Below are 15,940 nucleotides of genomic sequence, written 5' to 3' on the forward strand. Positions count from 1 at the left end.
GAAGATGTTACATGCAGCAGCTCATTCCTGAGGTGGATAATTGGCCGCCTCAGTACTGGGCTCTGTCGCCCCATTGATTACGAATGAAGGGTGAGAAGGGGGAGATGGGGAATCAATAGGCTGATGAGTGTCTTACTAGCTCTCTGGTTGAACACTTTGTCAATAGCTACCCACTTAATGGCCAGTGGTGCATTGACTGTCCATCTTTCTATCCTTGTGACTTGGGACAGGAGAACCTTCTGATAGTGTGTGACTAGGCTCAGCAGTCCTAGTCGGTAGGGCAGCTTTTGATTCTAAAACCAGGCTTCAAGTGAGGAATTCCAGGACCTATTCTGAATAAGAACTGTCCCCACCTCGAGCCCATTCTTGCTCAGCCAAAGGCAACTCCAGGTCCCACACTCTCCTATTCAATAACAGAGCCCGATCCCCACACAAGCAAAACAAAAATCAAAGTGGAATTCTGAAGTCATATCAAAAGCTCATGTGTCTAGGGTAGAGGTAGTGACGAGACCTCAATCCCAGTTCACCTGAGGAGCTAGCAGCTAGTTAGGATCCAGGAACTCTTTGTATGACGGGGATCCTAGGATGAGAGGCAGCTAACAAAAGGTAAACCAGGTGAGCCCTTCTTCAGCCTTAGGCTCTTTCAGATGTGACAAACGCCAAGGCCCCAGATTTCTGTCCTCTGCTCAGCCTCCCAGGTGGTTTATGAACTGAAATTGCAGTTTGGGGGTTTGAGAATATACCATTCCCAGTGTTTGTATTGACTCTCTTATTGTTGGCTGCCATGGAGCAGTTTAAGAAGTAATGGAACTGTTTGACCTCATCCCAGACATTTTTGGTGGGTCCTGTCTCTGTAGCCTGGCTGTTTGTTGTCTAGTCCCACTCTGCCTTGCTTTACTTTGAGTGTCAATTAAGATAGGAACATGCTAAAGTGTCAGAGGGAACCTTGAGACTAAGACAGAATATTCCTTTCCCTAGATGCCTGTAGCACGAATCTTAAATGGTCTTATTAGTAAAAAACAAACCTGGAGCTAGGTATTGGGGTGAGTGCTGGAAGATCAGAGAAGCAGAACAAGCCACAGCCACCTCACCTTGCCAATTCCTCAGTTGATCTTGTTTCCTCAGATTGGAAGCCTCTGTGTCCTCATCCGAATGGATTTCAGCTGAACTGCTGCTCAAAAGCCTAAAAGCTTAACCAGCTCTAGTTCCTGGTGCTCATGCCTTGTGTACCCTTCTGCTTTCTGCCATCACTTCCTGGGATTAAAGGCTCACTTCCTGGGATTAAAGGTGTAAGTCACCATGCCTGGCTGTTTCCAGTATGGTTTAAACTCTCAGAGATCCGAATTGGATCTCTGCCTCCCAAGTGATAGGATTAAAGGTGTGTGTGCCACCATTTTCTGGCCTCTATATCCAGTGGCTGTTCTGTTCTCTGACCCCAGTTAAGTTTATTAGGGTGCACAAAATTTTGGGAAACATAATATCACCACAGATGCCTGTTAGGTGGGTGAAGTGGAGTTAGGGGTATTGCTTAGCGTGTCTTAAGCCCTGGTGTCTAGGACAGGTGACCGGGATCAGTTATGTCCAAGAGTATTATCCCAGCTCTGCCTCCCTCCCAGTCCTGCTTCCTGGTTAGGGCCACCAGGCACTGGCTACTAAGAGTTCTGAGGGGAGGCCTCAGTCCATGCCTTGCCTTCAGCGTTTCCTAAGCACCGAGCCGGAGGGTGCTGGCCGTGGTGCTGAAGTCTTATCTCCCCGTAGCGCTCTGTTGCAGGGTAAGAGCTTGCTCCCTAGAGACCCTGAATCCAGAAGAGCTGGCCCACATGGATCCTTCCAGCATTTTTCTAGTGGGTTACAGAAAGCCTTCTTCTCTCTCTTCTCATTTGATAAGTGGTCAGTCTTGACCTTCAAACTGATCCACCTCCTACTGTTTCATCATGGTGGCTCTGGTGTCACCCTCTTGTTCCCTGGTCCAGAAAGCATCTGTCAACTGAAACTACAGGTGATTCCAGCATCCAGCCTTTTCCCAAAGCTGAATACAAATGGCCATGGACAGATAGCAAGATATCACTGTGCTTTATTATCCTCCTTTCCCCATTGGCTGACAAAGCTGAGTGCTAGGGAAGTGGTCACAGGTGAGCTGAAAAGAGAGCCATCAGGGGCTGGATAAAATGAATGCAGAAATTTCAGGCACCTATGATAGAGGGTTAGTTTTTCATTGATCAAAAAACAAATTTTGTGGAAATGAGCAGTTCCAAGGGCTTTAATCAGGGAAGTACTGCAAAGGAAACCGAGGCCTGATGCGTTGATGGGTAAAGTTAGAGGGTGCTTGGTTTCTCTTGAACTAGGATATCATGCTTTAAAGCCATAGTGGGGAGGTTGGGAATAAAGTGGGGGAGGCAGAATGGGTTTTCAGCACTAAATTTTGGGGCCAAGGGTTCAGACACTGGTTTGGGATTGCTCAGACTAATTGGTGTTGGGAACAGAATGAAGGACCTAAGGGGAAATCCTCCATCCTTAGCCTAACCAGTCCCATGTACCATGCCGGGTTGTGCTCACTCAAGAATAATGCCAAATGGACCAGAGTGTGACCAGGGTGATGCTGTAGGCCAGCACAGCCAAAAGGTAGATTCGGAAGAGCAGCCTGTCCAGCACGTACCCCACTCTCAGCCAGTCCCGAGCCACCTCCCGCATCTCATCCCGCTTCTCCAGGAAGTGGCGGATGGAGGATAGCTCTTGCAAGAGCCCACGCACAGCCAGCGAGGCCTCTCTAGGTGGTGGAGGAGGGCTACCTCTGCCCCTCAGGGTCTTCTCCAAGTCCTGGGGTCCCCCAACATGGCTGAAGTGGTTTCCCATGGCTGGAAGAAGAAGTGAGCCTTGGTAAGAAAGGGAGACCAGTGAGATATCCTAATGCCGTGGCAAAGGGGTGGGGTATGGAGGCCAGAAGTCAACTTTGGGTGTCTTCCTCAGTTACACTCTACCTTTCTCTCTCTCTCTGTCTCTTCAGACAGAGTCTCACTATATAGTCCTGGCTGGCCTGAAACTCACTATGTAGACCAGGATGGACCAAACTCACAGAGATCTGCCCACCTGTGTCTCCCAAGTGCTGGGATTCAAGGCATGAACCACCACACTGAGCTCCTCTGAGCCCTTCTCAGCCCATGGGGCTCAGCCTCCAGGACTCCCACCTTACATCCACCTAGGCTGATGAGGGCTTTGAAAGCAAAGGAAAAGGGCCTGGCTGGGCCCGATGGTGCATGCCTTTAACCCCATCACTTCCAAGACAGGAAAGATCTCTGTGAAAGCCAGTCTGGTCTACATAGTTTGTTCCAGGTCATCCAGGGTTACAGAGTGAGACCCCGTCTTTTAAAAACAGTGAAAAGGGAAACAAGGTTCCAGTCTGATTGACCTCTTTGGATAAAGCCTCTTTCTGCTTCTATCCTGTATCCAGTTCCCAGGTCCTGTCCTGCATCCCTGGCATATCACAGCCTCTAGACTATGTATGAGTGTCCCTACTCTCTCTCACCTGAGCAGTCCTCCGTCTTGTTGGCTTGGAAGGTGGCTGGGTGCCTATGGCCCATGGGCTGCTGCTCCCCTAGACAGAGCAGCCAGGCTATTTTCTCTAGGACCAGGTGCCTTAGCCAGGCTGGTACTGGGCGCTGTAGGTCCTGCTTGTGCACCAGCCGCACAATGAAGATGGTCTCAGCAAGGCTTATCACCAGCAGAGCCATGCACACCACAAAGTAGACACCTGAGCCAGAGAAAGAGATACACTAAGGGCGGGAGCAAGTCCACATCATCACAGCGAACTCTTGCCTGGGGGAGGCCTTACCAATGAGGGGAGTGCCGATGGCTGTTGCCGGCAGAGTGTCCGACACAATGATGAGAAAGACTGAGTATCCCAGGAGGAGTGTGATCTTGAAGGAGACTCTCTCGCCACTGTCTGGGGGTAGGCAAAAGCCCACAATGTCTACAACCATGAGGAAGATACTGGGCAGCAAGAGACTGATTGCGTAGAACAAAGGCCGCCGGCGGATGACCACCTGGAACCAAGATAGGAGCTTGGGGATGGCTGGGCAGACAGGAACCCAGGAACCACTCCCCCCTACCCAGCCCCCTCTCTTGTAGAATTTCCATCCTGGATGGCTTGGGGAAGGACAGAAACAGACCCATATCCTTCCTCTGGCACCAGGCTTGTGGCCGTTGAGGACAAACATGGAGTGCTTCAGGTGTGTTCCCGTCTCCCTTTGCTGAAGTTACATGGGATGTGTATGGACCTGGAGCCGGCAACAGGGCTACTCTGCCCTTTCCCAGTTGCCTCTTTATGCCACCCCCAATGTGGAGGTTGAGTCATTTTTGTCGCCATGCCAGCCGCCACAGCCACGCCCACTCACATAGAACTTCATTTCGGCGTAGCTGTTGCTGGTTTCCATACTGAACTCCTGAAACTGGGGCAGCACCCCCAGCAACTCCCACTCGCCCTGATTCATGAAGATGCTCTTGTCTGACCTCACTTCTTCTGGTGATCGCCACAGGGAAATGTTGATGTCCTGGACTAAGAGAAGACAAAGGGTCAAAAGAGGCTTTGGAATCTCAAGCATAGAACCTTCAAGCATAAAAGATGAGGCTTAGTGCAGACAACACCCAAGGAACCTTCTTGTCAGATCTCTAGACCCCAGACTTCTGCCCTAACCTTCAGCCCTGGTTCCCTTGGGTGTACAAAGTGTGGTGATAGAACACATTTTGTCTGTCTGACAAGCCTATAGTGAGGGCACCATGCAAACAAAACAAAACAAAACAAAACAAACAAACAAACAAACACGCAGGAAGCATCCATTAGAAGCTTTCTCTCTCTCTGTCTCTGTCTCTCTCTCTTTCTCTCACTTACACCCCCCCCCCCCCCCCCCGACACACACACATACTCACACACCCCTTCCAAACAGTCTTCTATGTTTCTTTGTTAGAGTTTCTCACCTAGGAAATGAATTAAACACAACATTTTTACTTCTGTCTTCACAGAACTACCTGTCTTTGAAGAAGAATTAAGAAAATAAAATAAATCCTCAATTACACCATACCACAGATATCCCCTATCTATCTGTTTATCTATCTGTCTGTCTGTCTATCATCTATCTATCTTCCAGAGGTATGGTGATATTTTATTTGTACTGAAATGTGATTTTAATTGTATGTTAATAAATAAAGTTGCCCGGGGGTCAGAGCTATTAGAGCCATAGCAAAAGCTGGGCGTTGGTGGTGCACGCCTTTAATCCCAAACACTTGGTAGGCAGAGCTAGGTAGATCTCTGTGTGTTCAAGGATACAGCCAATAGACAGTGACGAGGCAGTCATGTGGTTGGTTTTACAACCAATAAGAAGGCAGAACAGAAAGTCTATATAAAGACAAACAGACAGGAAATAGGTGTCTTTGGGAGAGATCTCTTGGCTTAAGAGGCTAGCTGCAGCAGGCGGGTAAGGCTCTTAGCTCTGATCTCTTGGTTTTCTTCTTTGCATTGGTTCTGTGTTTCTTTTTTTTTTTTTTTTTTTTTTGGTTTTTCGAGACAGGGTTTCTCTGCATAGCTTTGCGCCTTTCCTGGAGCTCACTTGGTAGCCCAGGCTGGCCTCAAACTCACAGAGATTCGCCTGGCTCTGCCTCCCAAGTGCTGGGATTAAAGGCGTGTGCCACCACCGCCCAGCTTGTTCTGTGTTTCTTATTTAATAAGACAGTTGGTTACATCTACACAGAGGACCCAGGTTTGGTTCCCCATACCCACATGGCAGCTCACATCTATCTGTAACTCCAGTTCCAGAGGATCCAATGCCCTTTTCTGATCTCCATGGACACCAGGCACACACATGGTGCACACACATATATACAAGCAAAACTTTCTTATACACAAAATAAAATAAATAAATATAAAACGATTTTTAAGTAGAAAAGGGGCTGAGGAAATGGCTCAGTGAGTGGAGAGCTTGCTGTTCAAGCACAAAGACCTCAGTTGGATCCTCAGAAGCCACATAAGAAATCTGGGTGTGGGGGTGACACTTGTCATCCCAGCCCTGGAGAGGTAAAGGCAGTGGAATCCCTGGGCTCACTGGCCAGCCTAGCTTAATTGCCAAGTACAGGGAACAGTGAGAGAACCCTGCCTCAAAAAGACAAGATGGAGGACAACTGTGGAAGATACCTTGAGTTGGTCTTTGACCTCCACACATGTGAGCAATACACACACACACACACACACACACACACACACACACACACACACATCAAAGGAAATAAAGGAAACTATCTAAATGTCCATCCATCAAGAAAATACTTAATAAACAATGATACACCTAGATGAGTCTATTGCAGTTAAAATTTATGAGGAAGATCTCATACACACTAATTTTGAGAAAGGTCAGGGATTCATTGTTGATAAAAAGAATTAAGTAGCAGTATATGATAGGAGATGCAATATGTGCTCTCCATGGGTAGCGTGTGTGTGTGTGTGTGTGTGTGTGTGTGTGTGTGTATGTGTGTGTGTGTGTGTGTGTGCACCTGTGGGTGGAAATGCATAGAGAAGTAAATGGAAGACCCTATCATGTCATGTTGTATTTAGAAACAATTTTCGTATGTATGAGTGTTTTCACCTGCATGTGTATTTGTGTACTCTGTGTGTGCAGTGTCTGTGGAGGCCAGAAGAGGGCACTGGATTCCCTGGAACAGGAGTTACTGTTGTGAGCGATCATGTGGGTGCTGGGAACAGAACCTAGGTCCTCCGGAAGGGCAACAAGTACTGTTAATTGCGGAGTCATCTTTCCAGCCCCCATAATTGAAGTTTAATGTAACAAACAGGTCAGAATGGGGCAGATTGTTTTCCTATAGTCCAGCAGTGTGTCTTCACCAGCCCTCCACTGAATACCTAGCAACCCACACACTCAATAAAAATTCTCAGGACCAGACACTGTGCTGGAGAGTCTAAGAGTGGATCAGAAACCATGTTCCCACTCTCTGAAATCATGCCCATGAGAAAATTAGACATGGACTGAACAAGTATTGTCAAGTGATGAAGTTAGTAAGAAAAACCAGGGTTCTTAAAAACTGCACGAGAAATAGCTAGTCTAAGGAACTAGAGGAAGTCCCCCCTGACACTGGTGATACCTGGGGATAATCCGGTGAGTGGAGGGGTTGATCAGGCTGTGTTTGGGGTGCCGAGTGTAGGAGGAGGAAGATGGGTGGGTAGCTTAGGAGAGGGAACAGCCTGTGATAAAGAGAACAGGCAGGACCTCTAGGTCTCCAGAAGAAGGCAGCTGGGCTGGCACACACCAGATGAAGCTGGTGTAGTACACTGTGGGCAGGACCAGGTCAAGGATTTGGATTGGGTCCCAGGACTACTGGGAAGCCATTCAGGGGTTTAAATAACATGATCAGATTTGCATTTTAATAAGAGCTCACTGGCTGTTGTGGGGAGCCTGAACCATGGTGGAGGTGGTACATGGGAAAGACCAGAGGGGGAAGGGAATGAGGACACCTGGGCAGGAGGTAGTGGCTTAATTCAGGGGTGAAGAGGAGTGGGTGGGTCTGAGATACATTTCCTGCCAGATCTACTTTGAGAACCTGGGTAAGAACTGTCCCTTGCTGAGTGTCACATGAATCCTTGTAACAACTAGGGGAGGCGGTGAGAACAGCAATATTGGCTCCAGCTGGAGGAACAGGAAACAGAGGCTCGTTGGCGTTAAAAGGACAAGTGGCAGGATATATTGCTCAGTGGTGGGGTGCTTGCCTAGCATGTGCACGGTCAGGTCAGATCCCCAGAACCACAAGGGAACAAGACAAATGGAAGAGACGGCTGAAGGGAAGAGAAGGAGGGAGAAAGTAAGCGGTGTCTTGACGGAGGGAGGATGTATCATAGAGAATGCTCCTGGCCCCAAGTGCCTGAGAGCCCCAACCTCTGCCCCACCCACAAGCCCACGTACTCACTGGTGTGCAGCCAGCTGGTGAAGGTCAGAGAGCAGTTCTGCACATCAAAGGGGAAGTTATAGATGTCCAGGCTACAGGCGGTCACCACCTGGAGGGGCTTGTAGTTTTGGACTTCACCTTGATGATGCACGTACACATAAGGGATGCTCGGAGACTTCCCCACGTCCACACTGGTCAGGGAAGAGGAATCCATGTGTGGGCTGAAGAGACAGACCCTTGCCCTTGGAGGCTAAAGATCTTTTGAGTAGGCCAGTAGGAAAAGAAATTCAGGGAGGGTCTGGACAGCAAGATAACTCAGACATTTTGTCTGGCCTTAATTTCCCAGGGTTAGCCATTTCAGCTTTCCGACCCACAGTTATCCAAGCGGTGCTCCGAACAATAAAGGGTGCTTCTCTTTAACTCCCCTAGCTCTCAAAGGAAGAGAAGGAATCCATGAATCTATGGAGCTAGCCAACTGTCTCCAGGCTGTCACACCCACCCCACGACGGCTAGAATAGAGCTGACTTCAGAATGGCCAGTGATTGGATAGGAGGGGAGAAGCCTATGTTTCATCCTGACTCTGATCTGGCTTTGATTCCCATTTTTAGAAGCCCCCAAAGTGAAAGAAGTCATCTCAGGAGGGAAGAGAATAGAGATCGTAAGTAAGAACAGGGAAGCCTAGGAAAATCCAACAAGAATTCAGCCCATTCTCTTGACTGAGCCTGGACTCCAAGGCTGAGGTTAGTTAGTCTTTATCCTTCTGTGGGTTTGCCTGAAAGATGAGAAGCTAAGATAAAAGGCAGAAGGAAATTTCTAGAACACTTGCCACTTGTGCCATTTGGGGCATTCAAGGGTGGAGTCAAATTCAATGGCCTTCTTTGGGAGAATGCCATGGAGTTGGACGGTGCAGTTGATATGGCATGAATCCCTCCAACGCCTCCCCTTACTATGACTATTAATTTTTTTGAGATAAGGTCTCATGTAGCCCAGGCTGGCCTTGAACTTTCTATGTAGTCAGGAATGGGCTTGAACTTCTGATAATCTTGCCTCCATCTCCCAAGTTCTGGGATTGTAAGCCTGTGCCACCACATCGGGTTTATTTGACACTAGGCATGGAACCCAGGCACTTTGCCTGCTAGCTAGATATTTCACCAATTGAGTCACAGCCCCAGCCTCCCTTCCCCTTCCTATTGGTATTTCCCCCACAAATTTTCCTTGCCTTTGAACTCAGATGTCCAGTTGGTGGACCCTGGATGAACCTGCAGGATGGGGAGGAAGTCAGCTGGCTGAAGGCGATGGGACCATGTTGAGCTGCTGGGAACAAAAGCTAATGGGACCCACTTCATACCGGAGGTGCCAATTGTGGCCTGTTTAGCACATGTGTGGCTTGGGAGGCTTGAACATGTTCCTTGGCTCCCGATCTCTTTTGTGACTAGGAGCATTGACTGCCATCAGTGTTTCACTCCTTTCAAAAAATGTGACAGTCCCCTCTGACAAATGCAGCTGTCTCTATTGAGTTATTAGAACTCAGTGTGACATCACTTGCTGGCTTCTGTTCCTATGATAGGGACCCCTGAACTAAGAAGTATAAGGTTGTAGCATCCAGTATAAAAAGAAAGGGATGGGGGGGTATCAAAGAAGAGAAACCTGGGTAAAGGAGAGCTTGAGCAAATGCTAACTTGACTTACAGCCTGCAAGCTTGGCTGGGACAATTTGGAGGCTGCAAAGAGGAAGTTGTCACCGTGCCTGGCTTCTCTAGTCCCAGCCTCCCAGCCCCCTCGACTCTGATGGAAGTACTCACAACTCATTGATGAGAATGTCAGGGACCCAGATGCTGTCTGTGGGGATGGACAATTTGGTGATATTGTCGAAGTCCTCGGGAGTCCACTGCAGAAATTCATCAGTCCAGAACTGTGGGAGAAGCAGAAACAGTCATGGGCAGCTCCCTCTCTTTGGTGAGGGTCACCTGCAAATCAGACATATCCCTACCCCTTATGCTCAGGCAGTAGATGGGCATCTTCCAGAGGGAAATCTGAGCATTGACCCACATCACTCACTGGTGGCTGAGAGACCCCCACCTCTACAGCTCTCCAGCATCTGCATGTATAACAGCACAGACTGCTGCAGCCTCTTCTGGGGAAGCATGCAGCCTGTTCTTGTTTGGCTCCTTGCCCACGAGACAGGGTGTGTTCTGAATTAAGGGATCCTTCAGTGGGACAGAAACGGAGCTGTCTGAAAGGATCAACATTTCTCTGCTACATTCTCTGCTATGGCCGTGGGAAGGGATTCCACAGAGACCTGTGCATGCTGCTGTGTCTACAGAGCCTCTGGAGTGAGGCCTCTCTGGTTTACCTCCAACCCCAGAGCTCAGTCAAGGCCTGAGACATCTGTGTACCAATGTGACTGGCACCTGTCAAAACTGAACATGTGGTACCAGGGCAGAGTCCTCAGGTTTAAGTGGATGGCTTCTTCCTGTCTCCATCTCTCAGTTTTGATTGTTATCCAACTTAGCGTAGAAGAACTTTCTAGCAATTGAAGTTGTTCACATGAAAGTGAAGTGAGGCCAGGAATTGTCCTTTCTCCAGGGTTAGTCAGCCAGCACTTGTCTCGGATGCTCCAAAGAATCTGAGAAACCAGGGGTGAAGGCTGGGAAGATGTCCCGCACCCATTTTGCCCTGGCCCTGAGATGAGAACGTTTCAGACCCCTAGATTTTGTATCTGTCTACCATTCCTTTGAACCTCCACTGGGGCTGCTGAGATTCCTGACTCCTTGAGAGGGGGACGTCCTTCTTGGTAGAGAAGTCTCATCTCAAAAAGCAAAGTGGTGAGAGGTGGTCTGCTCACCTGTCGGTACCAGATGTAGGTGGTCAGCACCTGGTTCTTCTCATCCTAGGAAAAGAAAGGGAGCTGACAGGTGGTCCCACACACACCACCCGACAGGAGCTGGTCTTCTGGGAAGGCAGGAGGTGAGAAGGGACTGGGGAAGGGGATGAACTGGCTACTGGGCATCCAGGGAGAAGCTGGTCTGTTAAGAAGACACAACTAGAGTGAAATTCAGTGGTTCCTTTTCAAGTTCAAAGGTACATAGTGTGGTGTGGTGGTACATGCCTATAATCCAATGCTCAGGAGGCTGAGGCAGGTGTACTGGGGTGAACTTGAGGCCAGCGTGGGAATCTGGTAAAAGTCTCAATGAAACATTTTAAAAAACACACCCTAAAGATATGTAAATTATGCATGTTTTCTGTTGTCATTGTTTATTTTATATATATATATATATGTATATATATATATATATAATCATATATGGCCTGCTGTGTTATGAAGTTAAGAGACTCAAAACTACAGAATAAAAAAAAGGGATTAGTCTCCTCTCCCCCATCTAATTGCAGATCTTCCTTTCTGAATCAGCACACCAACCTGCCTTTAGCTGTTCTTTCCAGAGATGTTCTAAGTGTTGTGACTCCCTTCTGTATTGGGGTGGGGGGTGTCATGTGACTTGTGAAGCAGCCCGTGACGTCAGTTCCCACCTCCCCGACAGCTCTTCGATCACCTTTTCGTCACTCTCCATGGACTGCTTAGCCTCACCTGCTGAACAGTGCACCCCACCTTCCTCTAGTTATTGATTAGTTAATTGATGATCTATCAGCTGACATTTTATCTACTGTTGCCATTCAGTGACACCTGCCACTCAAGGGACTTGCATAAGGCACTAACTAAGGGCGTAAAGACGATATGGGGAGACAGGGTCCATCATGCAAGAGGTAACCACATCTAGGAGAGGGTGCACATAGGTGGTCCAAGTTTGTGGTTTGGGCAGCTGTGCAGAGGCAACTTTAGTCTGTCCCCCATCATGATGCCAGGCCATAGGCACTAGGGTCCTTGATGCCCACTATACGGCCCAGTAGATGCTTTGGCTTCACGTAACTTCTCTGACCCCCCCCCCCCAACAGGTTGAGGGCAGCTCACCACGTTGAGGATGGCATACATGATGACATCGATGGACACGGTAGTAGGCTTCCTCCAGTCCCGCACGGGCCGCACCCCCTTCTTGTAGTTGGCCAGGAGGTGATCAGACAGCCTGAGCAGAGCGGGCAGGGTGGTGTTGCCGGCCCGGGTGGCCGCCCTCCGACTGGCTGGAAAGGAGAACAGTTCGACACAGGAGCTGGAGACCTGGTTCTCTTGCCCCAGCTTAGAATCTGTTATAGAATTTCATCCTCTGGGCAGGTAAAATGGCTTAGTGAGTAAAGATACCAGCCATCAAGCCTCATGACCTGAAAGAATGGACTTTTGCAAATTGTCCTCTGACCTCCACATGCATGCCAAGGCGTATGTGTGACCACACACACACACACACACACACACACACACACACACACACTACTAAAAATGAATGAATGAATGAATGAATAAATAAATAAATAAATAAATAAATAAATAAATAAATAAAATGTAATTTAAAAAAGAATGTAGCACCAGGCCCTGGCCCTATTCTGGTAATTTTGAGTATTCCTCAGTTTCCCTCTGGAAAGCAGCAGTAGTAACTCAGAAAGCAGGGGTGATGTGTGAAAGCCCCCCCCCCACACACACACACTTCAGCAGCACATGTACTAAAATTGGAATGACGTAGAGGTTATGGAAGACCCTGCACAAGGGTGACATGAAAACTTGTGAAACAGTCCGTATTTCATTAAACAAAATAAAAGTCAGCATGCATGGGGTAGGGAGGGCACAGCCCAGGGTGGACTGGTCCTTTGCAAACCAGGAGCCACAAGGCTGGTTATTATTAAATAATACTGTGTCCTCATATTCTACCCATAAGCTTGTCACCAGACAACAAGGCATTCCTACAGATTCCTCTCTGGTGTGTCATCTACCTACCCCATAAACTCCCCTCCTGTCTGGAAGGACAGAGGCAAGCAAAGAGAGGTAGAAGACAAGAGACTACTTTTAAGTTTGTTTTATTGTGTTTTGCTTTTCAGGCAGGATCTCACATAGCTGAGGCTCACCTAGAACCTTGCCATGTGACCAAGGATGGACCTTGAACTTCTGATCCCCCTCCCTCCACTTCCTAAATTCTGGTATTACAGGCTTATACCTCCACTCCTTGTTTATGTGGTGCTGGGGATTGGAGCCAGGGCTGCGTGCATGAATGATATGCTAGGCAGGCCTCTACCAACTGAGCTATATCACCAGTCCCAAGAGACTTCCTTTTCTTTTCTTTCTTTCTTTTCTTTGAGTCTTCTTGAGAATAATGGAATAGCATCTACACAAGTCTTCCATTCAATCTCAGGATAGCCTGCTAAAGTTAGCTAGCAAGACAGACCATTATACAGACAGGAATCCCCAAGGCTCAGAGGGTTAAGAGCATATACTGCTGGCTGAGAAACTGAGATTTAAACCAGATTCCATACCACTATCTGGGATTCTGCGAGGCTTGGACAAGGGTCTGATGGGCTTTGGGCGACTCTTGGGGGTTTGGAGGGTGTCTGGCTAATGCAGCCAGGCCTCAGAACAAGATCAGCTGAAAGGACAGAACAACCCAGGAAAGGCAACCCAAAGCACTTACCACGTGCGGCTTGCTGATCCATGTACCCTGCCTCTCCCAATGCCAGCTTGCGGAAAAGAGCATCTTACCCCTAGCTTTCAGTCCCACCCCTGGGTGGCATCCTTCTCGCTGTCCCCCAGGATGCTGCAACACAGCTGTGTGGAAGGAACCTTCCTGTGGGGCTGAATGTGGTCGGCAACAGAAGGACCCAGGACCCATGTGGCCAAACACCCTGACTCTGAGGCAGACAGGAGAGGACTGGGTAGGAAGGGCAGGGAAGTTTAATATTACTGGAGGTGAGCCTTGGAGGAGCCTAGGGGAGGAGAAAGCCTACGGGACCCAAGCAACAAAACCAGCAGAAGAAAGAAAATATAGAGTGGTCTGCTACCCACTCTGCTACGGGCAAGCTGGGCAACCCTGAGTGCATTATTCACCCTCTCTGGACTGTAGCTCTAAGAAGAGAAAGTGGACTAAATGAGCTCACAGGTCCATAGCTGCTTCCCTTTGGTAAGTTGAAAGGCAAGGCAAAGAGAATGGGAACCTCTCAGCACCTATTTATTTCTTACAGACAGAAACCACTCCACTCCTTTCTCAGCAGAGGACTCACTTGAGCTCAACTTCTCAAGCCACTTAATATGACCTCATACCTTAGAACGCTTTCTCTCGCTCATCAGCAGTGGGATAGCCAACCCTCCTCCAGCCCTCCTGTGGCTTCAGCCTCTCCGACCTTCAGCCCTTTGAGACCTAAGGCCTCCCCCCACCCCAGCGTGTTATTCCCCTCCCCACCAAACTCCTTACCTTCGGCCTGGGCCAGAAGCAGGGAAAGGACCAGGGCCAACAGCACCTGCGGCATGCAGAGCAACATGGCAAGCTTCCCAAGCATGGGAGGGCCTCGGAGCAGCCACTCAGGGTGAGTCCCCCTGACTGCCAGCCTGCACACCCTCTGCCAACCTCATGTCCCAGGCAGCCTGCTTTTCCAACTGCTGTCTGCACCTTGTGAGGCTGCAGCCTGGCACTCCCGGGCCACCAGAGTTGGGGAGCCGCCAAGTTTTCTAGCAAGCAGCTTTTCAGCTGGATCAGGTTTCAGGGCGGGAGGAAGGGGAGGGGAGTCTGCTAGCTGATGTCAGGAGAGGGAGCTCAGCCCACCCATTCAAGTAGGTGGCTTGGCCACATCTTGTCCCGGAAATGTTTTGGGGAAAGGGCCTACAGGGTCTGTGGAACAAAGATTTGGATTGACAGCTGTGGGACTGTACGGGCTGTCACTGTGACTGGCGTCCCTTTGCAAGTATAGCAAGGAGAGGATCGGGGGTGGCTTCATCAGAGGCAGCAGGAGACATACTTTGACTTCCCAAGGTGACATAATGTTCCTAGTGAAGCAGGTGACTGGGCATTTTCTGCAAACAGAGAGGATGGGGGGGGGGGAACAGTCAACTAAAGGCCCGCTCCTTCATCCTCATTCAATAAAAACTTTTAAATTTTCGTTTTGATTTGTTTTGATTTGTTTTTTTGAGTCAGGGTCTCATGCAGCCCAGGCTGCCCTTGAACTCACTAGGGGACTGAGAAAGGCTTTGGACTTCTAATCCTCCTGACTTCACCTCTCGAGTGATGAAGGATGATGTAAGGCAAGTGCCACCAAGAATTGAAGAAAACGAAATACGTTTTACAGATCTTTGCCTGATCTTCTGAGCTTTAACAAACATGATGAAGTGTCTGACCTTTGGTGATTACACTCTTATCGTAAGTTGGGGACATGGTTGGGTGGTATGGTGCTGGCCTAGCATGCCCAAAGCCAAGTTCAGTCTCTAGTGCCACACAGGAAAAAAACAAAACAAAACACTTGCCTTAGGCTAGGTGACACTCACCCGTAATCCCAGGAAGGTAGAGGCAGGAGGATGGGAAGTTTCAGGCCACTCTGAGCTCCGCAGCTGGTTCCAGAGCACTTTGGGCTACATGCGACCCTGTCTCAAGAGAACAAAAAATAAAAAAATAAATCAAAAGTTAAATAAGCAAAAGGACCAAACACTGCGATCCACATATGTAACCTCAGCTCGGGGGAGGTTGAGGCAGTAGAGTGGCAGACTTGAGGCCAGCCTATCCAGGATGCACATAGAGCATGACCTCCCTCCCTCCCTCCCTCCTACCCTCCCTCCCTCTCTCCCCCCTCCCTCCCTCCCTCTCTCTCCCTCTCATATACACAGAGTTAAAAATAGTAATGTACATGTATTTTAAAGATCTCTTTTACTTTTAATGATGTATATATGGATGAGAATGTGAGGGGGTGGGTGGGTATGTACGTATGTATGTACGTACGTACGTATGTGTGTGAGTGTAGGTGCCCTTAGAGTCTAGAAGAGGATATTGGGTCCCCTGGAGCTAGAGTTACAGGCAGTTGCAAGGCTGCCTGTCATAGGTGCTTAGGAACTGAATTTGGGTCCTCTGTAAGAGCAATATATGCTT

General features: G+C 48.8%; 1 protein-coding gene across 1 annotated transcript; it reads right to left on the reverse strand.

The window, feature by feature from the left end:
* Positions 1–2,057: 2,057 nt before the first annotated feature.
* On the reverse strand, positions 2,058–14,498 carry Htr3a (5-hydroxytryptamine receptor 3A). Its single transcript, XM_006979750.3, has 9 exons — positions 14,282–14,498; positions 11,905–12,071; positions 10,783–10,827; positions 9,740–9,849; positions 7,960–8,129; positions 4,392–4,552; positions 3,830–4,040; positions 3,524–3,748; positions 2,058–2,855 (listed from the first exon to the last, which is right to left on the reverse strand). The coding sequence occupies exons 1-9, from the start codon at positions 14,364–14,366 to the stop codon at positions 2,557–2,559; spliced, it is 1,473 nt and encodes a 490-aa protein (XP_006979812.3). The 5' UTR covers positions 14,367–14,498; the 3' UTR covers positions 2,058–2,556.
* Positions 14,499–15,940: the final 1,442 nt, after the last annotated feature.

Source organism: Peromyscus maniculatus, chromosome 7, assembly GCF_049852395.1.
Source record: "Peromyscus maniculatus bairdii isolate BWxNUB_F1_BW_parent chromosome 7, HU_Pman_BW_mat_3.1, whole genome shotgun sequence".
Taxonomy (NCBI): domain Eukaryota; kingdom Metazoa; phylum Chordata; class Mammalia; order Rodentia; family Cricetidae; genus Peromyscus; species Peromyscus maniculatus.